This window comes from Stigmatopora nigra, chromosome 17, assembly GCF_051989575.1.
Source record: "Stigmatopora nigra isolate UIUO_SnigA chromosome 17, RoL_Snig_1.1, whole genome shotgun sequence".
NCBI classification, from domain to species: Eukaryota; Metazoa; Chordata; class Actinopteri; order Syngnathiformes; family Syngnathidae; genus Stigmatopora; species Stigmatopora nigra.
The window spans coordinates 8,311,926-8,337,500 of NC_135524.1; the positions used below are offsets into that span (position 1 = coordinate 8,311,926).

General features: G+C 37.4%; 2 protein-coding genes across 2 annotated transcripts in view; both read left to right on the forward strand.

Annotated features, from left to right (window-relative positions):
* Positions 1–6,850: 6,850 nt before the first annotated feature.
* On the forward strand, positions 6,851–13,543 carry amacr (alpha-methylacyl-CoA racemase). The gene is made up of 6 exons (XM_077737296.1): positions 6,851–7,017; positions 7,719–7,975; positions 9,507–9,650; positions 10,031–10,191; positions 12,016–12,202; positions 12,883–13,543. The coding sequence occupies exons 2-6, from the start codon at positions 7,729–7,731 to the stop codon at positions 13,290–13,292; spliced, it is 1,149 nt and encodes a 382-aa protein (XP_077593422.1). The 5' UTR covers positions 6,851–7,017; positions 7,719–7,728; the 3' UTR covers positions 13,293–13,543.
* Positions 13,544–18,933: 5,390 nt separating this feature from the next.
* slc45a2 (solute carrier family 45 member 2) overlaps positions 18,934–25,575 on the forward strand; it is an 11,971-nt gene continuing 5,329 nt past the window's right edge. Inside the window, exons 1-4 of the mRNA XM_077737270.1 lie at positions 18,934–19,552; positions 20,136–20,312; positions 23,330–23,673; positions 24,262–24,405. Coding sequence (XP_077593396.1) covers positions 19,084–19,552; positions 20,136–20,312; positions 23,330–23,673; positions 24,262–24,405 — 1,134 coding nt within the window. The 5' untranslated portion in view covers positions 18,934–19,083. The remainder of the gene's footprint in view (positions 19,553–20,135; positions 20,313–23,329; positions 23,674–24,261; positions 24,406–25,575) is intronic.

Sequence of the window (25,575 nt, forward strand, 5' to 3'; positions counted from 1 at the left end):
GACCACTGAATTGCTGAATTGTCGTTGGAATATCCTTCACAAACATAGTAGTCGATTACAATTAAAAGATTTAAAAGACATTTAATCCGTTTTGACTGAGAGCAGTGTTAGAACAGATGTAAACAAAGCCCCTAGATGGGGATATTGACCCCATGAGATGGGTGCCCCTTTGGTCTTTACATTTGAACATTATATTATCACTCTGCGTGTCGTCTTTCATTTGTTTTAGACTCAACTACCCTAGTCATGGCCCATTTACACCAGCAAAGAAAGCCCCCTAGAGGCAGCCAGCACTAGGTGAGACCCCCTAAGTCAAATGTATTGGAATTTGGGATTTGTGTTTACCTTCCTTGTTTAGTTAAATTCACAGAGAAACTGCATGCGTGTATTATATCTGTGTATAAGGTAAGAATATTAGAAAATCGGGGAAAGGTCATGTACTGTTATTATTCATTCATTTTCTGAACTGCTTATCCACACAAGGAGTGTGGGGGATTTGAACCCAGGACCCCAGTGACCCCTGTGAGGCCACCGTGCTAACCGTTCAAGATCAGATATTCAATATCACTCATTTCTAACATTATTTCTTTATTTGAATAATATACAACATTTTTAATTCAAATGTTAAAAAAAGTGTACCTTTGAAAACAATAAATTGTGTTTGTAGTTGATGTTAGATGAACTGATTACTGTGGTCAGTGGTAAAATGTCTTTGGAAAAACATTTACAATAGTTCAGTCAGCAAATTAGTATGAAGATGAGAATAAGTCAGAAAAAATAGATTGTTTAGAACACTGACTAATTCTGACTTTGTTCTCAAAATTCTCAAAGTCAGGAATCAAGTAGAAATGTGACTTCTGACCTTTTAAATTCTTCTAAATAAATTCTTCAGTTGCAAATCCAAGCCACCTGATGTAGAAGTTCACAAATAGTATTTTGTTTTCTGTTTTAACACTAGCCCACATGTTTTGGAATCAGAAAGAAACATAAGTAAAAGATGTGATCTCTGAGTGAACTGAGGTTCTGTCAGTTAATTTAATGTTTGTTCTATTTCTGACTGATAGTAGGCCGCTGTTGACACACACTTCTTAGCTCTAGGGTCTACTTCTCTTTTTTTCTCTTCACTCTTTAGTGACATTAGTGCCATTAACTTTGATCTTGAAAGTTACAATTTTACCTTCAACAACACTGTCTATCACATTTGCCTGTACGGGTCACATAATTTGAATAAATAATAATATTCATCAGACTTTGGTGTTTGTTTGTATTTTGCACAATGCAAATATTGAATACTAACTAGTACAAAAGCAAATACGAAAGCCTAACATGAGTTGTTGTCTCAGTTTTAAAAATAGTCTATAGGAAGTATTGCTTATAGGAAGTATTGCTATTGTGTCATGTTGGTTCATTGTTGTACATGTGAGGTGAGTCTACATTAAAGGACGAACATTGTGTAGATAATGCACACACAGAATAGCTACCATATTTTCTCGCATATAAACCGCCACCACGTATAAGCCACACCCTTAAAATTGCCTTAAAATCATTTAATTCTACAATTTCTCACGTATAAGCCACCCCAGATTCACAATTTTCACCTCCCTATTCATGGTTTTAATAGTAGTATTAATAGTAGTATAATAGTAGTAGTATAATAGTAGTATTCATGGTTTTAATAGTACGAATGTATTACTTTGAAAGGAAAATGTTAAGAAAAATCCTCGCACGTGATATTTTTGAGATACTGGGTGAATCAAAAGCACATTATTAGGGTCATCATGATAAGGTTAGTAATTCATCCAGTAATGGTTGTTTTCTAACTGCAAAACAGAAAATAACCATCATATAGAAAATGTTAATTTTCTGACATCTACTGGTAAAAAAGAGTATAGCAACGCTGTAAGTCTTATGCACATATAAGCCATACGCTAGATTCCGTCATCTTTTTTTTTGTTACAAGTGCGGCTTATATGTGAGAAACTACGGTAGTTATGTATGCGCTACGTCCGACTGGCAACTTGTCTGGGTGTAGTCTGCCTTTTGCCCAAAGTCAGCTGAGATAGGCTCCGGCAACCATAAGATGGACAGTACGGAAGATGAATGAATATTTATTATATGTTTAGCTGCGCTATAGTGAGAAAGTCAGGGTTTGTGAGATTCTTGAACAGATGTGAGGACATTGAACTGCCAAAAGTTAATTGCCACTGAGAGAACTATCAAATAGAAGCTGTCCTCCTTCCTTTCCTTCATTGCTTATTGGCATATATCCGTCATACTGCGTATCCAATCTCGATTATTTCAAAAGAGCTATACTGCAAACCTTAATCTAATCATATGTTTTAGAAACATTTGAGATACTAGTTAAAACAGAAACAACTCCTAACTCACATCACTTCCCCGTCGTGTTGCTGTTTCTTTTTAGCTTGGCCCTAATTCTTTCTTCTTTGTAAATGTCATCCATAACGTGGGAAACTCATGAATGTTTTACATCTAAGAGGACACAATAGTAGCTGCCAGTCAAAACATCCTTTTCACCACGTTTATATCTTCCTTGGAAAGCACTTCATGTTTTTTTGGGGGGGAACTCAACCCAACGGTGAAAATGCCTTGCAAGGGTGTCAAATGACAAGCGACTGTTTGCATGTTTGAGGTACACACATGCAAATGTGATCAATTTATGTGAAGTTGTTATATTTGCAGTATGTATTTAAAAGACACACAAAATAAACAAGCTTTCAAAATGTTCCCATAATCATGTAAATAATAATCTTGGTTAATAGCATCTAAATAATCCTACAGTCAAACATATATTTGATTGCATGAATTTTGAGCGACATGTTACCTTTTTCTTGATAGAAAGTTATTGCAAAATTATGATACAAACTACAACAAGTTATGTATTAGAAATATTGGAGTGTTTTGTTAAGAGAGACGATCAATGGCTCAATATTTAAAAAAAAAATTGCAGTCAATATTTTTCTTGAAAAGAAATATACATTCTCAAAAGACAAAATAATGCAATCCAGGCCAAATCTGAATGCAGTTAAATTGCCATTTTTTTAGACAGTGTATAACATTTTTTTCTGGATTGTGTCGCTTTGAAATGGCCAAAACCAAATGACTTAAAGTCATCTAAAGGCCTAAAACTTCATGTACTATTGGAATTGCATTACCTACTGTTATCATTGAGAAAGCACTGATATACATTTCCCATTTGTATCGCAAGCTCTAATTAAAAGGTATTGATTGTACTATATTACGTTTTGATATCTTATTTCTGTGCTAAATGTTTGAGTGATTAATGAATTGGAGTTAAAAGTCCCATTGAGAAGGTGCTCAAATTCAACCCAGTTATTGTTATGTGAGTGTAAAGAAAAACAATAAATCATGCCTAACACTACCACCGTAAAACGGCTCAGGATAATTTTCAAATACCTCTAACGACCTTTGCCACTTTTAACGGAGGTTTGGTGAGATTGCCAGTTTTGTAGCTATTTACAACCACTTTTCCTTTTGCTTACGATCAGCCATCAGAGTACAGGATGTATCATGTGCTTGGCCTCATTCTCGCTTCTAATTGTTTTTTTTTCCCCCACACAGTTTGCGGATGTAACATTGGAAGGCTCAGTGTGGAAAACACCAGGACATTCCGCAATTGGTGCAAAGGGTCACGGGGGGTGCTGGAGTCTAACCCAGCTAACTACGGGGACGAGGCGGGGGACACCCTGAATTGGTGGCCAGCCAATCGCAGGGCACGAGGATACAGACAACCAGTCAGGCTCACAATCACAGCTGGGGGCAATTTAGAGTGTTCAATCCGCCGACTATGTATGTTTTGGGAATGCAGGAGGAAGTACCCAGAGTACCCAGAGAAAACCCACAGATGTCCGGGGAGATAATGCAAACTCCATACAGTGAGGACCGACCTGGGATCGAACCCAGGACCCCATAACTGTCAGGCCGAAACGCTAACCAATCATCCGCCGGGTCGACTGGTGATTTTTGTCTCGTTAAGTGCGATGACGAGTGTGGAACGTAGAAGGCCCCAAACGCAGGTAAGCAATCAAGGATGTGGAAGGAATGTTCTAACAAAACCTTTAATAACTATAAGTCAAGAGGGGTGTCAATAATTTCAACAAAAGAAAATTCAACATGTCAGGTTTTGAGTACTGAGTTAATGTAGAGCAGGGGTGTCAGACTCGGGTTGGTTCGCGGGGCGCTTTACCGTCAACTTGATTTCACGTGGGTCGGACCATTTTAGATTTAATATCTAGATTTTTATTTTTATAAATGGATTAAAAGAACTGGATTAAAACCCCTGATTATTTAGTTTTTTATAGATCTAAAACAATTTATTTGAGCTTTTTGAATATACTTTTAAATTTTACAAAATGATTTTTGAACTAAAAACATAAAAAAATGATTAAAAAAATACAATTATTGATTTAAAAGGTGTGAAATCAGGAAATTTAATATACATCTATACTCTTCATTTTAATTTGATCCTAAAACAAAAAGTCGGCACTCATCATTTACTTTCCCGGGCCACACAAAATGATGTGGGAGGACCAGATTTGGCCTCCGGGCTGCCAATATGACAAATGTGATGTAGTGGAACTGTTCAAGTCAGCAACTTTATCTAGTATAAAGTTGAGAGGCGCAACATAGGCTAAACTTAAGCTTGTTGTGCAAGACATATGAAATCATTTTTTTTTCTCAGTGTGCTAATAAAAACTGGGCAACGAGCCCGGCCTATAATTCAGCATCATGTATTCATTCATACTCCAATAATTTCCCCCGCCAGGACTTTTTGTCCACATGACCACACCCCAAACAGGTGGTCTCATCCCCATTGTTCATAAACTGTCTGTGTTTCAAATCAAGTGCAGCCACTTCATATATTACCAATTGTTGGTCTTTGTCTGCGAACAATAACTCCAGTGTGTCAAAGTTTGCATCTGGAAATGTCGTCAGGTCAGCTTGGATAAGGGACGCAAAAATAGCTCCAGACAAAAGCTGACATCAAACACTAGTGAACATACATAAAAAGTGTACACACCCATTGTGAAATGTCAGTTTTTGTTGTTTTTACATCCAAGAATGAGACCAATCTACATCAAAACCTTTCTTTCACTGTTAATGTCCAGTGAAATTGGATAGGACGTCTCACATCGTTGATGAAACATAATCACTTTCGATGGCAGCTTCTGAATTATGAAAAAATAAGAAAATAATCGAGAAATAATATATAGACATCCTACCTAGTTGGATGTTTTTATTGACATTATTGAAACAAACGTTGCAGAAAAAAAAGAAAATGTCCAAGAAAAATCAAATAAATTAGCCCAATTCATCATATTGGGTGACTAACTTTATTTACTGTATAATTTTTTTTCAAATAAAATTCCTTCTTAAAACATTTTATTTATAATCTTATATTGATGCTGCACAACCGATTTGTAAAAAGGGAATCAGTTATAATTGATCTTCTTTCTTTGAATAATTATAATGTTGCGATAACTCAAGTCAACTCAGTTCAAATTGGCAGGTGGGAACAAACATAATGTTGGAAAATACATAATTTCTATGGCTTAATTTTTTTATAGCACGAAAACATAACATTTAAACCTGAGTGGAGACATTTAACAGAACATTCACCTCTCGTTGAAACATTTAAATCCCTATTCCTGCTCTTTTTCATGACTCTATACGAACGTATGCGACTTTTAGTAAGGATATGTTCTCATTGTCGATGTATGTACTTTCACAGCATGTTGTCTTGTCTGTTGGCTTCTCAGGACCTTGTGTTTACATGGAAACTTGACTTCCTGACTGCGATACTGCAGGAAAGTTCTTGCGGCAGAGCTCCATGACATTGTTTGGATCCCTCCCGGGGGAGACATTCCCTTCCCTTCCTTAGAAGCTACAATGTAACTGTTTTCTATTTATCGATGGCATTTTTGTCATTGACCCTTTTCAAAACTTACCTTGAATTTTTAAGAAGAAATGTTAAATTCAGGCTTGGTATGTGAGTGGTTGAAGCATCAGTCCCAGAATTCTGATATTGGGGGTTCAATCCCAGGTCCAGACCTTCCTGTGGAGATTTTATGTGTACTCTGGGTACTCTGGTTTCCTCCCATAGCCCAAAAACATGGAGGGTAGGGTGGTTGAGCACTCTATATTGTTCCTGAGTATGAGTGCTAGTGCATATTGTTGTCTCTTTTGCTGGCCACCAATTCAGGGTATCCCCCTCCTGGTACACTAGTAAACTGGAGTTGGCTCCAGCACCCCCGCGACCCTTGTGATACATTGCATTTTGCAAAAAGCCTATTTATGCAACCTCATTCCCAGATTAATGACATTTTACATGAAAAAATACAATGACTACCGTTTTCTTTGGTTTATGATAGTACTATTTTTTGCATTGCTATTATTTGTTAGTGCTCTATACTCAAAATATCAAAAAAGTTCTTCCTGAAATGCGACATCAATCATAGCCCAGAAAATTGTTGGCAATTGTGTAGCGTTGATTGGACAAATAGCGTCCTCTTGTGTCCTTAAAGGTGGGGTCTCAAACTTGATGCTTACAAACCCTTCTATTATTTGAAGCAAGTCAAGAAAATAGTTTACTTAAGGCATGCAAAAAGGTGAAATACATTTTTTGGTAGGAAAAATTGTAAAGTTGACATTTTAAATTGTCACAGTTAACAGCCTACCTGGTATTGTGTTCTTGTAATTTGATGAACAACTTTTTACTAGGCTTGTTACTATGTAAGTTTGGTACGTTTAAATTTCTACAGTTAATCCCCATTATTAAAAGTACACTGCTTATTCGCTAAATTACAACTGCTAGCACATGCTTGAGCAGAAATTCACCCATTGAAATAAACAAACAAACTTGACATTATCACGTGACTGTGGAGGTCACGTGATAACTGCTAGTTGCGTGCGCTTCTTGACCAACACATACCGATTGTCCTGTTTTCGACCACTGAGATCACCTGAAAACAAGTGCAGGTTAGAACACCTAAATATTTCACTTTTGTTTCCTTTTTTTGATTGTTTGGTTTTGTATGCATAAAAAGCCGTGAATGGTGGATAGAATAAAGTTGTTGGTTGACTTCGTTGAATGTGTGGAAAAGTTGCCCTTATCTAATAATCTTAACGTGTGACTTTGGACTTTGTTCAACTTTCTTCCATTTGTGTCCAAATATTAACGTGGTGGTAATAGTGTATTGATTTACTAGGTGGTTCAGGGGGAAACAAGCTACAGAACCTTTGTTTTTAATTGTGGTGCGTTCAAAGGACTCCGGAAACTTTTTCTTAAAGGGCACATGGTGGTCATTTAAATTCAAACCAAATTCTTAACTTAAAGTTTCTTGCATGTCAAATCTATTTTCTCCATCGAAGGTTGAAAGGCAATTTACTTGGTCCAGTTTTGGGGTGCAGTGGGTGCACGGTTTCATTCCAACCCTAAGCATTCATTCCTTTTCTGAACTGCTTTATCCTGCAACTGTGGAATATGAGAATATTATTAAGGTTCTCGTACAGAACGTATTAGCCATTGTGGTGCATTCAATCAAATGGCGAGCAATATAACAATGTCTTGGAATTTTACTGAAACTTGTCAATGAATTGAACTCTTGGTTTTACAGTACCCTGGGAATCGACGTTACTACTTGAATACAATAATGGGCTTTTTTTTTATTATTCTTTAGTGTTTTCAACATGGCATTGAATGGTGTACGTGTCGTCGAACTGGCGGGTTTGGCTCCGGCGCCATTTTGTGGCATGATCCTGGCTGACTTTGGCGCAAAGGTGATCCGTGTCGACCGCACCAAGGCCGGATTCTCTATGGACACGCAGGCCCGTGGAAAACGCTCGGTGGCCATCAACCTGAAGACTTCAGAGGGTGTCGCCCTGCTTCGGAACCTCTGCATACAGTCGGATGTTGTCCTGGAGCCCTACCGCAAAGGTGGGGCCATAAAAATCAATACTAAGAATATTTGCATTCAGTGTTATGCTATTACCCAGTGTTGGAACTAAAGCCATTACATACTTACATAATGAAACATTTTATTTGCTGGAACTTCTGACTTAATGCCTTACATTTCTCAACCTATAAGGCCCCCCTATATTAGTTATTCTACAGGCATTCCCTATATTACTTACCAATCCAAAATGAAACATCTTTATCTGTACTTACAAATGGACGTAAGACACATTGTTAGCAACACATTTGACTTTTATTCAATTACACATCATCCCCAAACTTCATTGCTCCTAATCCCTCTGCCTGGAGGCAATGTTCAAGAGCACTTACATTGGCAAGTACATAAATGTCTGTGAAATTTACAAAAGTCTTCGCTGCTCCTTCTGTGTGGTGCTTAAGTAGCATCGTTGGGTTCTAAAACAACCCTATAGAGCAGGGCTGTAATGCTATACATACATAATTGATTGCTTTCATTGACGAGGGTGCCGCAAAGCCAGATGTTTGTGAGTTGTGTGAAGAAAAGCATCCCTCAATGTCCCTCAAAGCAATAGGAAATTATCCCAAATTTACCTTAAAGTAGTACAAAATGGAAGTGGAAAAAAAAGTGACGCAAAATTAAATCATTGCCTGCTATGGCCAATGATAGATGTCCATTTTATTTGAACTGGCCGTGGATGCTCATCTTCTCACTTCAACGTGAAGTCAGCATGTCTCGAAAGAAGTTATTGATTGACTAACATAGGGCAAGATGTGAGGGTAAAATAATCAGAGACAGTTTGACCGTAGTGTGAGCCTTACTTGTATCATTAACAGACGCACACAAAATTCAGTTTGAACAAAAGAATGCTGAGAGTGTGGTTCACACAGAGTGGAGGCTTTTCAGGGTGAAAATACTATAAACATTACTGGGGGTGCTGGAGCTTATCCCAGCCAAACATGGGCACCAGGCAGGGGACACCCTGAATTGGTGGCCAGCTAAATAATATGTTATACTCCTCCTTTTTTCCCTGAAAGCGTATAACAATTAAGTAGTAACACAACTTTGTTACTTTTTCAGAGAAGTAGCAATAACTATAACTCTACTTTTAACATACCTTCCAGACCCACCTAGTGTATGATTAAATTAGATTAAATAACTTAATTCATCCCGTATTTGGGAAATTTCCCTGTCACAGTAGCAATAGGGTGAGTATACAGTCACAGAAAAAGACATTTTAGATATTGATTAATAGGTAATAAATAAGTTAATAAATAAAGTAACACTTGCTGTGATAGAGTGAGGCAAATTTTGTTGTTGGGTATTTTCCCCTCTCACACGAGAGCATGTCAGTGCACTGTAAAAAAAATAAATGCATGAGATAGCATATCAGAAAAGCAAAACAGCTTTACTTACTTAGCGCTTTTCATCTGTGTTGACACTCACCCACACATTGCCAGGGACAACTCACGGTGGTGATTTAGTGAAAAAGGATTGTGATTGGGAAAAAAAATGTTTTTTTGTTGTTTTTTTTAGGTGTGATGGAGAAACTCGGTCTTGGTCCTCAGGAGTTGCTAAAGGAAAATCCCGGGCTGGTGTACGCACGTTTGACAGGATATGGACAAAGTGGAATGTACTCCACTGCAGCCGGACACGATATTAATTACTTGGCAATGTCAGGTATGAACGGACGTAAACACCACAGCTTTTCACAATTTATATACATATATATCATATAATTTATGTACTATTCCGTTTTTATACAAAACAATTGTTACTTTGGTTCATTAAACACAAATAAACAAGTATGAGTGTGTTACAGAACAACTCTGGTTAAAGTCTTTTGGAGACGCATTATTTTTTTACCATTGTCAATAAGTAAAATATTTAATTGTTTAATTGGAGATGTTGGTACAAGGGATTTTTTTTGGGGGGGGGGGGTCAAGTTTTTTAATTTGAGATTTAAAAACAAAACGTGCGTGTGTGTGACACCTCGCTTCATGCAATATCTATTTTCCACATTCCCATTGTCGGTTTGTTTATTTTTTGGTAACTCACAGGGCTTTTATCCCGTCTGGGTCGCAGTGGAGAGAAGCCGTACTCGCCACTCAATCTCTTGGCGGACTTTGCGGGCGGCGGGCTCACCTGTGCCCTTGGCATTGTGATAGCGTTGTTGGAGCGGACAAAATCGGGGAAGGGGCAGATCATCGATGCTAGCATGGTGAGCAAAAATATATACGAGGCAGGAAACAAGGTTACACACAACTGGGCGTTGTCTCTCTGTGTGACTTGTGATTACCCAATGATATCACCTCTTGGTGCCCACCTCTAGTCTCTCTTTACTTGTTATCTCTAATGTCTTGTACACACTTTGTGGAATAGTTTTGACCCCCATGATGTAAACCAAGGGTGTCAGACTCGATTGGTTCGCGGGCCTCATTAACGTCAACTTAATTTTATGTAGGCCTGACCATTTTAGATATAATATTTCGATAATTTTTTTAATAAATGGATTAAAAGAACAGGATTAAAAGCTCTGAATATTCATTTTTTATAGATCTAAAACAATGTTTATTTTAGCTATTTTAATATATATATTTTTAGATTTCCAAAATGATTTTTGAACTAAAAACAGAAAAAATGATTAAAAAAATGACAATTATTGATTTAAAAGGGGGAAAATCAGGAAAATGTAATGCATCTATACTCTTCATTTTAATTTAATCCTAAAACAGAAAGTCGGCACTCATGATTTACTTTCTCGGACAAAAATTGAATACATATATATTAAATAGTTCGTCAATTTTGTAGTATTTCTTGCTATTTTTGTGAGTTACATAATTGCGTGAGCATCTGTAATGTTTTTTTCAATGGCCTGGTAGTTTGCCTCCCTGAACAGAAAGCAGCAATGTATGCCAGTTGACCAAAAACATTACTTCTGTCTGAATGGCTCCCTTTCTTATTGCTCTTTGTAATTTAAAAGCCATGACATTGCCTTCAATTTACCCGTGGTCACTGGACACAAGGTTCTTACAGCGGCCATGTCAATTGTCAGATAGGAGAGCACTTGCCTTATGTCTCTTCCACTTGAGTTGTTCCATAAGAAGTATAGGCCGTTTTTTTTTCCATTGAAGATAGTTGACATTTCAACCTTTTCAACTGTAACCAGCAAAAAGCCAGAGACATCACAATTTGTTTTTATGTAGCTTTTAAAAACTTTTTAAAACTCATTTTTAGTTTTGCATTTTACTGATAATATAAAGATTATATTTTCTTCTTTGCTAAATTTTTTGATGTTGTAGAGACCATTTCACATACCAATACACAGATATTCGTTTTCTGAGATAATTCATATAGTTATTATGAATATTTCTTCTTGATAAAGGAAAACTTTAAGTTTAAAAGCTGTCTAAAATTGGTAATGAAGTGGTCAGGAGTCGGCTTCACTGTTCTGGGGTCAAGGGTTCGATCCCAGGTTGGTCCTCATTGTGTGGAGTTAGTATGTTCTTGAGTGGGTTTTCTCCGGGTACTGCGTTTCCTCCCACATCCCAAAAACATGCAGGGGAAGCTGGTTGAACACTACGTATATTTTCCCAAGGTGTGAGAGTGAGCATGAGTGGTTTAGGGTGTCCTCTGCCTGCTGCCCATAGTTAGCTTGTATAGGCTCCAGCACCACTCGCAAACCTTGTATGGATAAGTGGCTCAGAAATTGAGTGAATATAGCCTAAAAAAAACAAGCTATCACTGGTTAGAGAGTAAAATGAAAACATAAAATTAGCACATGAGGTTCATTAAAAAACGTATGACTTATAGTTTAGATAATATGTTTGTTAAATGAATATTATGTTCTACACAGTTTACACAATTTGGATGCAAAGTCTAGCATTAGAACTCAAATTCTGAAATGATAACACTGTTTCTTCATTTCATATCTTTGCCAATAATACAAGCATTACACTAACGCCCCATTTTACCCGACTGCTCAGTACTTTGTGTTAAACAGGGCACACAGTATAACACTTGTTGTTCCAATTGTTGCATCCAGGTTGAAGGAGCCGCCTACATGGGCTCGTTTGTGTGGAAATCCCGCAGCATCGGCATGTGGGATCGTCCGCGAGGAGAGAATATGTTGGACAGTGGCGCTCCTTTCTATGACACGTACAAGACCGCCGATGACAAACATGTGGCAGTGGGCGCCATCGAGCCACAGTTCTACAAGCAACTGCTAAGAGGTGTTTTGGATTCCGTTTATCCGTACCGCTTAAAATTGTTTTGTAAGAAGGTTACTACTGAGTAAATGGAGCCACTGTTAGACACTGAAGTGAATTCTCTTGATAGGAAAATCAACTTTGCTATTTAATTTTGCTATTTAATTTTGCTATTTAAAAAATCCCGACGATACATGGAATTTATTGTTAAGAGTAGAATTGTATAATATGATATAGCTCTGGTTACGCTGAACGTGCTTTTTTTTATAAACAAAATGTGTCAGTGTGAAAGCAGAGAAATTAATCCAGCGACAGTACAGAAAAAATGTCAGGCTTGAGAATTCAATCATTTTTAGAGTGATTTTTTCCCCCCCTTTTGATTGTTCGTTATATACCCTTTTGCTACAAGCCTCAAATTTACCATTGCTATTACCTAGATTTATAGTTGCATCTATTTCTGGCTTAATAGTGGCTTTTTGCACCGGCAACAGCAATCGAAACCTCTCGAATATTGACAATACCTTAAAAAAAAAAAATGTACTCTGATTACACTAAACCAACACTGATCAGATCAAATATAATGTTTTACATAGTTGAGAGTTAATCACTTTGTCTCAATAGCTGAATTAAGTATTTTAAATATCCCTTAACTACTTAGACTACCATTTAACCATAATTTACATGATTATTTTTTATCCCCATAGGTTTAGAATTGGACGAGGACCGATTACCACCTCAGATGAGCCTTTCAGAATGGCCCAGACTCCGGGAGATCTTCTCCGAACGCTTTGCTTCCAAGACACAGGCAGACTGGAGTCAAATTTTTGATGGGACAGATGCCTGCGTGACTCCCGTGTTGTCATTTGACCAGGTGAGTTCCCACCAGCACAACAGTGAGAGGGGATCTTTTGTGAAGGACTCCAATGGGGAGGAAAGCCCCCGGCCGGCTCCACTACTCTCCCGGACCCCCGCAGAGGCTTGCATTGACCCTGATCCAATTATTGGAGAGCACACGATGGAAATCTTGAAGGAATATGGCTACAAAACTTCAGAAATCAATAAGATGCTCACTGCTGGTGTTGTAGAGTTTAACCCTACAAAGGCAAAACTGTAACAATTAATTTTGTCTGTTGAAAGCAATGATCAATACATTTCAACTCTAAACTCACATTGAGGAACAATCAAAATAGAGCACGTCCCCTGGAGGCCTGGGCCCGGGTGTGGCAGTACTGCTCCAGTTTCTGCTCCTGCCACTTCTGCACTGTTGTGAGCGATTTGCTGTGTAATTAAATAGTAAATAGTTAGTACAATCCTGAAGGGATGTTCTAGAAATGGTGAATAAAAACTGAATCAATAATTTGTAAATGGCAGATTTTAATATTTTATACACAACCGGGAAACGGTGCATTCTAGGTGGACAGAACAGCCAGCCTCAGCGGGGTAGCAGCTCTTGGCAAAGTTTTAGTTTAATTTCTGGTAGGGTGATTAGTCTTACATTATCATATATTTGCTTGCAATGAAGAGAGTGCTTTGCTTACTAAGTCTAAAATGCCTGCTTGCAACCAAGTAAATGCTTTGCTCCTTAAATAGACTAAACAAAAGAGAAGCTGAATCCACTTGGACTGCTGAAATGTGGAGAAGATCCTTCGGCTGCACATGAGTATTTGACGTCTCATTTCTGTTTCCCACCCCTCCTTAGAGAGTCAAGTGGCGTCTTATATGAGATCAATTGTAAAATTCAACGATTTTAAGGCAATTTTTAGGGTACGGCTTATACATGGAGGCAGTCAATATTAGAGAAAATACGGTATACATAACACTTTGGTCTCACTCAACGAATTCTCACCTCACGCCTGCTTGCAGGCATACGAACCACTCAAACCATTAGCTGTCTTACCTTTTCTCTTGGTTTATGTTAAAAATGAACCAATTAGCAGGGTAAACTCAACACGTCTTTGATATTTCTGTAATGTCGTAGGTGGATTTTGGCAGCATTTACCTTGATGACTCCAAAAAAACAAAGTGCATTTTGTAACATTTGCAGATTCGTTTAGATTGATTATTTGAAATACTCTTTGTCTAACTGCACCGGAATTCAACCCCATTGTAGCGAAAAAATGGGAAATTAATGGCAAAACATTTTTATTAATTTTTTTTAAGCACGAATGGTTTATTTGACTTTCTGTTGCATGCCACCAATTGCAGCAGGATGGTGTGGGTGGATAATGGTGTGAGATTACTTTCACTCCTTCTGACGTTGCTTTCATTTGCGACTCCAAGCAGCAAGAAGGCCTTAATATAACCCCTAAAAGTTTTATTATAATCTTTCCCCAGATAGCTTCAAAGGAAATGTTAGACCGCATCAAAAGCATGTGGCAAGCTGTGAAATCTCTAGCTTAAACTAATTCAAGCATGATGAAGTACACCAAAGGCCAAACCCCCCACAAACACTGCAATATCGATGCTTGAAGTAGAGTGTTTTCTTGGATATTTTTATTGTTCTTAGAAGTGGAATTTACACTACTATGTGTGCATGTGTCATCACAACATGTGAAATAGCCGTAGTGTCCTTGGCTCTCAACACAACGGTTGTAAGTTCGATGCTCAGGCCTTGTGACAATTTTGAGGTAAGGCCCACTCTTACCTTGGGGTACTTCACTGAATTCAAAAGATTAGACTTCAAACACACAACTTTTAATAGTATTTTTTTTTATTTCTTATTTTTTGTAAAATGGAGAAAACCCCCGCATGCCTGGGAAGAACATGCAAACTCCACACAGGTGGCCCAAGATGGATTTGAACCCAGGTGACTCCCACTGTGAGGCTAAGGCATTAACCACTCATCCCCCGGGCTGCCCGCTGGCTGAACCAAGCTATTAAAATAAAAAAAAAAATTGGATCAGTCATTGAACTCAAATGGTACTGAATGATATTTCCAAGAAATATAACTTTTTTTTATGTTTCTCCCAGAAGACAGGGCAATACACATTTCAAATTTGTTAGCATGAATCCAATCAAATGTCAGATTCACCTCAACTAAAGTGACCTTTGAAGTGAGTAGCAAAATTGAATTGCTGATGTCAAATAACATTAGCATCCCTTGCTTTTTACATCCGGCTGTACTTATTCATAATAGCATCTTTAGTAGATAGTGCTTGTGTCCGTCCCCCAATGATTCCCCTTAAAATAAAACAAAAAAAAACCCTCACCACTTTGGTATGAATTGGCCAGAATAGAGGCCTTTTTTTCTAATTTTCTGGCTTCTTTCAACGACCAATTTGCTGAGATTTTGCCACGACTAAATGATTGTGTACTCCACAAACAGCCAATACTGAAAACATTTTATCATGTAAGTCGGGGGAGCATTTCATCTTGATCGTACAGTGGTACTTCAAAGCTTCATTTTTTCCGGGACAGAACTCGTATGTCGATTTACTCGTAACTCAAATGAACGTTTCCCATAGAAATGAACTAAAAACAAATTAATTCATTCCAATCCTCTGAAAAAACACCCAAATCAGGATATTGAATTGGAAAAACATTTGTATTTGTTCTAATTCGCCATCTATTAACAAAGTAACAAATAACTAGTGGTTTAATTGTACTACTTAAATTAGACAGATTTTGCGGAAGGAAGCGAGAGAGAGTGACGGAGGACATTTTGCACGGCGAGGCGCTCATAACATAATATAAACACATTTAAATGAACTTGGATTACAATACAGACGCACGCAAAATAAGTTTGATCTAACCTTACACTAAACTTAATTCTAATTTTGTTTTAAATTTTTATATCTTTCTTCTTCCAGGTTTGCTCTATTTGCCACGCCTCCACCCTGACTCTCAGATGCAACCTATTGAGGGTTGTTTGGTTTGGTCTTTCCTTCAAAATATTCAGAAAATGATGCACACAAATGTTCTCACAATAGTATAACGTACGGCCACCTGCAAATGAGAATTATTATATACTCCTCTCATATTAGCGATCGCTCCGCCATTCGCGCTGACTAACGGGAAAAAAACACTGAAAAAAATGCAATGCTCCGTGCAGTGCTGGTAGAGACATTACACAAGGGAGTTGCGACCAGAAGGACAGTGCCCATGATGTTCTTATGGGCATCCTCTCGCGGCCGCTGTATGCTCGTATATCAAAATTTGTCTTGTAACTCAAGATAGATATGTTCTCAAAATTTTACTCGTATCTCAAATTGCTCGTATTTATTGTTTATGTGGGAGGAGCATTTCATCTTGCTCCTACATTGTTCTCTTCCACATTTGTGTGATGTGTTTTAAACTAATCATACTTCATTAATCAAGGAAGAATCACTATCATTACACCATGAAGTATGCACAGTGAAATATAGTATTATAATGATTTGAGATGCAGGGAACCTTTTACCCTGAGCCAATCAACAGAGGCCACACAAATAGCCCATTAATTATTGTAAGGCCCCATAATGGACAAATGTTTTAAAAGGTTTTACCGCTTTCACATTTTAGTTAAAAAAAAAAGCACACTCCAAGCTGTCCCTCTACCTTAGGGTAACAATGCATAAGTGTGAGTTGTAAAAGTGGTCCTTTGAGCAACCTTTTCGAGAAAAGTACAACATCCTGTGATCATTTCGGTTGTATCACAAAAAAATTCAAAGCGAACTGTTCTAAAAAATTGCAAATAGCATTATATGACGGCAGTAGTAACAAATGGTGCCATCTTGCTCTTATCTACGTCCTAAAAAAAATCCCAAGACCATAATGTAACGTCTCTTTTTGTTCATAAATTTCAAAGAACTGTGGCTTTCTGTCTGGACAATTATCACGTTAGAGGACGTTGCCTGGAAGCTTTTTCTGAGAAAAACAGTCTAATAGTGGAATTATCACCATTATGAAGTACAAATAAAAATCAGACGCATGAGTGTTTCCTGACGAGAAGTACAGTAGTACTTGTACTCATACGCTAGGGCAATTTAGAGTTAAACCAGAAGACCCTCCGTAATTCCGGGAAGAACATGCAAAACTCCACACAGGAATGTTCAATCCTGGGATTGAACCCTTTATCTCAAAGTGTGAGGCCAATGCGCTAACCACTGAAATCACAAAAAGAAGTACTGTTTATTTCAGTACTTTCTACCCCTGACATTATTTTTTTTAGTGTCTTTGCTCCTGCCACATTGTGCGTTTGCTAAATCAGTTTTGGTTCATTTAGTTTGGTTATGTTTTATGTTTACCTGTGTTGTTTTGTGTTTGGTTGTTTTCAGGTTTGCGCCTCAGTGTGTTCACTGATTCATTGTATATTGTCACACATAGTAACCAATACTAAATTATAAAGTAGTATACATAGAGTAATAATTCATACCTAAATCTGTCCTGACCTTCCTCTTTCTATAATGTGGGATATTTGGAGTAGCCCCTCCCTACATTATTTGCCTTTAGTTAAAAAAGCGGTTATGAAGCTAAATTATATGTAATATTACAGTAGTAATATTTTTATCAAAGTACTCATCCACTATTTAAATGAATAGCACTCCGAATCGATTCGATGTACTGATATACTGTTTATTCAGAACAGACTCAAAAGGCTGAACTTTTTTTCACCGCTCTGTTAATCGGCGATTAAAATAATTGCAACTGTGTTAATTAAAAGTTTATGTATCTTCCCCAATCTCAGTATTAGTTTTATTGTAGCATTCACAATTTATTCACCCCCGGCATTTCTTTTTTTGTGGCTAGTATTGATGTTCTACACGGTGGTCTGAATGATTATGTCAATGATTCCAAGTGATTCTTTTGTATGTCAGTGTTTGCCAACCAGAGGGCCGTGAGAGATGATTTGGTATGGGAAATTATAAGAAATCATACATCAGAATAATCCAAGAGAAATCTCAATATGAAGAGATTAAAATTGAACTATTACGAAGTTAAAATTGAAATATAAAATCATAGATTGTACTATAACAAGATTCAATTTGTAATATTTTGAGATAAAAGTCATTTTGTCGTTGATTTTTTTAATGTAAAGTAAACTGGAAGCTATTTGGTTTTCCGGGCTTCAACTTTTGTCGATGTTTAGTCTGTGTGAGCGCAAAACGGGTCTTCTTGTAATGTTTGGTGGTTGAAGTAATATTGGGAGGAAAAAAAGTCGTAATATTATGAGATTTAAGTCATTTTCCTCTTTTTACGGTACGTGAAACGGAAATTGTTTGGTTTCAGGGCTGTCAACTTTTGGCGATGTAAAGTCTCTTACTTTTTGCGTAATATGGGAAGAATAAATCCAAAAATGTTTAAGTCCTGGTAATAAAACTTAGATGAGAACAACTTTATAATGTTAATATAGGCGACATAGTTTTAAATTAGAAGGTTTTCAGCTATTGGCGTGCCTTGGGATTTTTTCAATGCAAAAAGTGAGCAGCAGCTCAAAAAAGGTTAGAAAACACTGTTATATGTCATCAAGATAGCACATTGATTTACGATCTAATGGTCATCCAGAAGCTCTTTGAGAGAGGGTTAGAGGATTTTTTGGGGGGGGATTGAGCAATTACACCCTGTATGGGAATGAATTTTCTGGAAATCATCTCAAGACAGAATGGAATTTAATAGTTTGTCTGATGTGGATTATTTAAGTATAACAATATCAGATCAGTGTTAGAATGAATGGTATGAATTGAATAGTTCCCATGAGCAGCCCCAGGTCTTTGCCTTGCCCACCAAAGGGAAGAAACATTTCGTAATCTCATAAATAGAACTAATGACTCTCCTCCTCTCCTTTTCGCAGACGGGCCGGCGAGGGCTCACATGAGCGGTAAAGCTGAGGGGGTCTTACACTCGCGTATGCTGTAGTAGAGGGGATTTAGCACCAATGCGTGGAGTAGTTCTTAAGACCTTAATTCACATATCGTTCCCCTCTAAACATGACTCTTTTATCCGAAGACCAGTCCGCCAGGCCCCAGCCTTGTCGGGTACCGGAGCCCGCCCGGCGTGGGAGCTCTTTGGACCGAGACTCGAAGGATCTGACCAGCTCTAAAGACTTTTACGTGGACAGCATCGAGGGCGCCGTCTTTGGGGCGGTGGAGCCCCCCAGGCGCTCGCGGGGGCGCCTGATCCTCCATGGCATGGTCATGTTCGGCAGGGAGTTTTGCTACGCAGTGGAGGCGGCTTTCGTCACGCCCGTACTGCTCAGCGTGGGCCTGCCACGGAGCCTTTACAGCTTGGTGTGGCTGATCAGCCCCATCCTGGGTTTCCTACTGCAGCCTGTCATCGGCTCAGCCAGCGACTACTGTCGATCTCCATGGGGGCGGCGAAGGCCCTACATCCTCACCCTGGGCCTCCTCATGCTGGTGGGCATCACCCTGTTCCTCAATGGAGATCTTGTCATCTCAGGTTAGAATATTGGAGAGAGACAGATGTTTAGTGCTGTTGTAGTACCGATGTATATCGATCTTTCTTGATTTCCTTGTTCTCGCATTGGCGACTAGTCTTTTATTCATTCACTCACCTGCATTAAAATGGACAGGATGTCTGTCATTGAGTTTATATTGTTGATAAGGTAATCCTAAATGAAACTAATGTATGACAAGTTAATGCACAGGTGTCAAAGTGGCGGCCCGGGGGCCAAATCTGGCTCGCTGCATCATTTTGTGTGGCCCGAGAAAGTACATTTCTGTTTTAGGATCAAATTCAAATGAAGATTATATATGTATATTATATTTCCTGATTTTCCCCTTTTTAAATCAATAATTGCAATTTTTTATCCATTTTTTTTCTTTTTTTGTGTTTTTAAGTCAAAAAGCATTTTGTAAAACTAAAAAATAAATATATGAAAATATAAACCGTTTTCCACTTTAATATTGAATATAATTAAAAACATTTTTGTTTCAATTTGAAACGAAAAAGAAAGGATGACATGTTTTTCCTTACAAAAAAACTGTTTTATATCTATAAAAAACCTAATAATTCTTTGCAGGGCTAATCGCTGACAGGTCGCTGCGGCAGACATGGGCCATCGTCACGGTGATGCTCGGTGTGGTGCTCTTTGACTTTGCCGCGGATTTCATCGATGGGCCCATCAAAGCGTACCTCTTTGACGTGTGCTCCTACCAGGACAAGGATCGAGGACTCCACTACCATGCTTTGCTCACTGGTAAGACTTGCTGTACGGTATTATTTTGCTCTCTTATCAGGTTTTGCTATTAAAGCTTTATCTGATAGACTGAGGTCTATCAGTTTTTGCTACATTTTTCAAATTTCCGACATATCCATTATAGTTGTGGCCATCTAATCAGGATAACATTACTAATAATAAGTCAATAAATGTTTTTGCTCCTGTTCATGCGGAAGTATAATATTTCGCTTCCTCATATCCATCAAAAAATGCTCTAAGAACTTCATTAAAATATTGATGATATTCACCTCAATATCCCTGTGACATTAATAACCAATTTCGATATATGTAGCTGTGTATGATGACAACAAACGCTTTTGATTTGATTTTGATTGATGACAACTACTAGGAATGCTTTCTTAATCAATCGCTGCTTTATAGTGGTAACATATTTAATGGTTCCATTATCATATTCATATCAAATAGTGTGTTGAGTGCTCTAGTTGAATGTTTGAGAGTTTATTAAAAAAAGGGGAGCAAATAATTTTGGCATTTTCTAGCTTAAACAACCTTTGTGGGTTGCAAAATTCATTTGAACTTTTTTTTATGGCACAAAAAAACCCAGAAACCTTTTTAACAATACAACATATCCAAGTGTGATGGAACAAATATCTTCAATTGATCGTAAATAAAACCTTTAAAACGTGCCGTTTAAGAATCAATGAAGACATTTTCATGTGTAGAAAATGACGACATTTTTCAAGTTTGCGTATGAGATTCCTCGTTGACCGCTGCAAGATATCAGTCTAGAGCTGTCAACATAATCCTGAATTCACCATGGTTACTATAATAGCAAAGTGTTGCAGTGATGTCATTTGCCCATGTCTGTCAAAACGCACTAAAACAGTGTTTCCCAACCTTTTTTTGAGCTGTGGCACACTTTTTGCATTGAAAAAATCTCAAGGCACACCACAATCTGAAAATCTTTTCCATGTCGCCTATATTAACATTATAAACTAATAATAATTATAATCGGACATAGGCTTTGTCATCATCATTGACTCGACAAAAGCCTAATTGTCATCATACCCAGAAACTGCGTATGGTTGGTAGTGCTTCTCCATAAGGTGCGTTTTCTCGGCAAAAGACCCAAATGAGTGATAATTTCGGAATCGTAATTTGGCATTTTGCCGTCACGGATCACCAGCCAACGTCTTTTTGTGTTACTTCACCCCGAAGTTATTACACAGAAGGGATTGTGTGTCGTGTTACCGCAAGTTTAGAGTCCTGATGGATGTGGGGAAAAGAACTGTCTTTAAGCCCTTTTGTCCGTATTTTGTGATACCTATAGGAATTAAATAAATATCTCTTCTTCTTCAGCCACCCAATTCAACGCTGCAAAAGAAGCGGTGCCCTGATTTCTGCTCAGTTTTATCCCGTCTTCCGTTTGCGAGTTTCAGCTTGAATTTTGAATTTTTATTTTTTATACTTAATATAAAAAAACGCAATACACTACGCATATACTACTGAAGCGAAGTGGTGAAGGATGACAGTATACATATATGTGTGTGTGTGTGTATCGGTGTGAGGGTGTTAGTGTGTGAGTGTGTATAGAAATATATTCTTTAGTGGTAAATTCATAAAATACTTTTTAGTTTCATATTGTTTTTCCATTACATCTGCATGCTAGTGTTGGTATCTAGACTTTATAAATTTGCCGTATCTGAGGCGCTTTATTGATTGACGCAACTTTATATGTAACTATTTGGCTGACTCCTGATACACAGCTAGCGGACCCCCGTTCTGAGAAATACCACTATAAAAGGCACGAGCCTGCAAATGTTTGGTGATGAGGTGATTCTAGCTTCTGACTGGGGCCGGCGGTAATCTAGCAGTCATGTGTTGCAGTCATGTGTCTGGGCTGAGTGAACCTCGGAGGCCTTACGGGCACATGACTCTCTCCTGGCCAGGAATGCGGGGCTGAGATGGAAGCGGCAAAGGAGGGATTGATTAGCTCGTGCCAGGGATTCATTCTTTATAGCCTTTTACTCGCAATAATAATGCAGTCCTTTCCAGAGCAATTATTCTCTTGCTATCTCGCTCTCACTCTGTTAGTAAGACTGATAGACTGTCATTTTGGGGGGGACAAGCAGGAATTTTCATTTTGGGGAATGACTGAATCGCTCAGATAATCTATAAGACAGAGTAGTTAAAATCTTCTTGAGGAAAGACAGGAGGATGGATTTTGTGTTCAAAAAAGATTGTGAATACAATTATTTTACTAAAATATTGCTATATTCCTTAATTATATTGCATTTTTATGAGGCTTTATGAGGATCATTTGTATTTTTTGTGTGTCGCAGCTATAGCTGAAAAATGTATAGTTCGTATCTGTACGAAATTAATTGGTTCAAGAAATTTTTTTTGTAAGTTCAAAATTTTGTAGGGAAAGTAGTACTTTCTATCTAAATACTCTAATACACGTGTCAAAGTGGCGGCCAAATCTGGCACGCCGCATCATTTTGTGTGGCCCTGGAAAGTAAATCATGAGTGCTGAGTTTCTGTTTTAGGATCAAAATAAAATGAAGAGTAAAGATGTATATTAAATTTCCTGATTTTCCCCTTATAAATCATAATTGTAATTTTTTAATAAATTTTTACTGTTTTTAGTTCAAAAATCATTTTTTAATATCTACAAATATCTAAAAAAAAAAGCTAAAATAATCATTCTCCTAGATCGATAAAAAGTGAATATTCAGGCTTTTAATCCAGTTCTTTTAATCCATTTATTAAAAAAAAAATCTAAATATTATAACTAGAATGGTCCGGCCAACGTGAAAGCAAGTTGACGTTAATTAAAAAAGTTTCGTAACCTGAAAATTTCATACCTAAAAGCCTTCTTAAGTAGAGGTATGACTGTAGTTGAGGGTTGGATGGATTCAGATGGGGCACTGCTGAATGCTTAGGTGGGAATACAGTATACATAATTCATTTCTATTGCAAGACAGAGGCCATCATGAATAAATGAAAAACCAAATTCCGTATTTCTCTTCCAGGTCTAGGTGGAGCATTTGGTTACCTAGTGGGCGCAATGGATTGGGGCCACTCCATCCTCGGCCAACTACTGGGCTCAGAGTACCAAGTGATCTACTTTTTCTCAGCGCTCACCTGGAGCACTTTCCTCACCGTGCACCTCTTCAGCATTCCCGAAGAGCCCTTGGAGAGGGCTGCAGCTTGCGGACCCTCGGCACTGAGGCAGCTGGGATCCCAGCGGAATGGATACGGAACACTGGGAAAAGAGGCTGATGAGACTCTGTCGCTCCCGGACGTCAGGCAAAGGTCTTTCTCGGCTCTCGGGGAGGCCAACGCTGTTACATCTAGTGCCAAACAACCCAACAAGGTACACAAGTGTTTTCATGTAACAGCCCCCCACTTTTTTTTAAAGCAAACTATATAGCTACATACTGTATTTTAAGTCCATGCATGATTGAGGTGATTATTTATCTAAGGCAGAACAGTATACTTAAACAGAGTAATATGGCCGCACATTAATATGGGAATGTTACAGAGCCATTGTAAAACTAGCACTTAAAATTTAAATTGCTAAAATATTTTTAGATTGACGTAAAATAATAATTATATGAAAAGAGAGTGGCGTCCCCTGTGAGGATAAGTGCTACAGAAAATGAATGAATGAAAAAATGAATTAAGTACTGCATTTTTCAGACTATCAATCGCATTTTTTTTCATAGTTTGACTGCGACTTATATACCTATGTCCATTTTTTTCCCTCTCCACCTTCCCTGTTATGTTGTTTTTTTAGATTATAGTTATTTAAAAAAACATTAAGTCAACAAATGCCTATTTAGCCTTTTGTTCTCCATTTGACTCTTGTTACTTTAAAGCGTTTATTCTTGCTTTCTGATGACAGAAAAAATGTGCTCTCCCAAAAATGTGAGTTATCCTCCAGTACAATGTGTCTGCGTAGGCTCGTGAGAGGATGACATTGAAGTCCTTGCTGAAAGCTGTGATCAGCATGCCCAGGCACTACCGCTCACTGTGCATCAGTCACTTGCTGGGATGGACGGCGTTCCTCTGTAACATGCTTTTCTTTACTGACTTCATGGGACAGGTGAGTCATGTGTTTTGCCAAACATCTGATGTAAAACAATGGTCATGTTTTGCATTTCAACATTATCTTCTCCAACATCGGAGGTCTAAGAAATTCCAGACACATACTGTATTTTCCAGACTATAAATCACATTTTGTCATAGTTTTGGTGGGCCTGCGACGTATAGTTCTTTTTTTAAATTTTTTTCTGACAGCAAACAGCTTAGTATATGTGTATGTATGTATATGTATACACATTAACGTATATATATATATATATATATATATATATATATATATATATATATATATATATATATATATATATATATATATATATATATATATATATATATATATATATATATATATATATATATATATATATATATATATATATATATATATATATATATATATATATATATATATATATATATATATATATATATATATATATATATATATATATATATATATATATATATATATATATACACACACACATGTGTATATGAAAATACATATTTTTTTATTTTTGTTTGTTGTTTATTTCACGATGTCATTTTTAAGGTTAACTGTATTTTTTTCCTGGAATTTTACCATACTATATTTGGCAGGATTTCTTTACATTCACGTTTTCATCATTACTTTCACATGTAGCACCGAGGAAGACTGATGACTTGCTTCATTAAGACAATAAAAGACAGCTCATTTCGTAGTGTTCAGAACAGCACCACATGGCTTAGTAATGGCCAATAATTTGAGAGGAGTTGGGCTTTGTCTCCCAAAAACAGGATAATTTAGCTAAATGAAATACACGTGATGCCAAACAAAGAATGCAAAATTTTGAGTATGATGTTTTAGATTTTATAAAAAATCCATTGCCAGCCGGCTCGCTTTTTGTAGGACTTCCATTTTCAAGTTTAATTTTCAAATGTCCTTTGGAGACAAAAAGTCCCATTATACTCTAATTATGTTTTGCAAGACCGCCTGCTGCCTATCTGTCACATGGAGGATTTGTAATCATTGATATTAACCAAGGTAATTGAGAGGGTACAGAAAAGATGTGTGACATTGCAGTGTCACTTTTTTTTTATCTCTACCTTGGCTTAGAACATACTACTTATTTAAAAATAAGCCTTTTAAAAGGAGACGTGATGAAAGTCAACGGGAAAGCTTTCAACACAT

Excerpts from the sequence above, each read along its gene's own strand:
- amacr (XM_077737296.1), top strand. The coding sequence starts at position 7,729 with ATGGCATTGAATGGTGTACGTGTCGTCGAACTGGCGGGTTTGGCTCCG. Across the intron at positions 9,651-10,030 it reads TAATTACTTGGCAATGTCAG|GGCTTTTATCCCGTCTGGGT; the intron begins GTATGAACGGAC and ends GGTAACTCACAG. Across the intron at positions 10,192-12,015 it reads AGATCATCGATGCTAGCATG|GTTGAAGGAGCCGCCTACAT; the intron begins GTGAGCAAAAAT and ends TGTTGCATCCAG.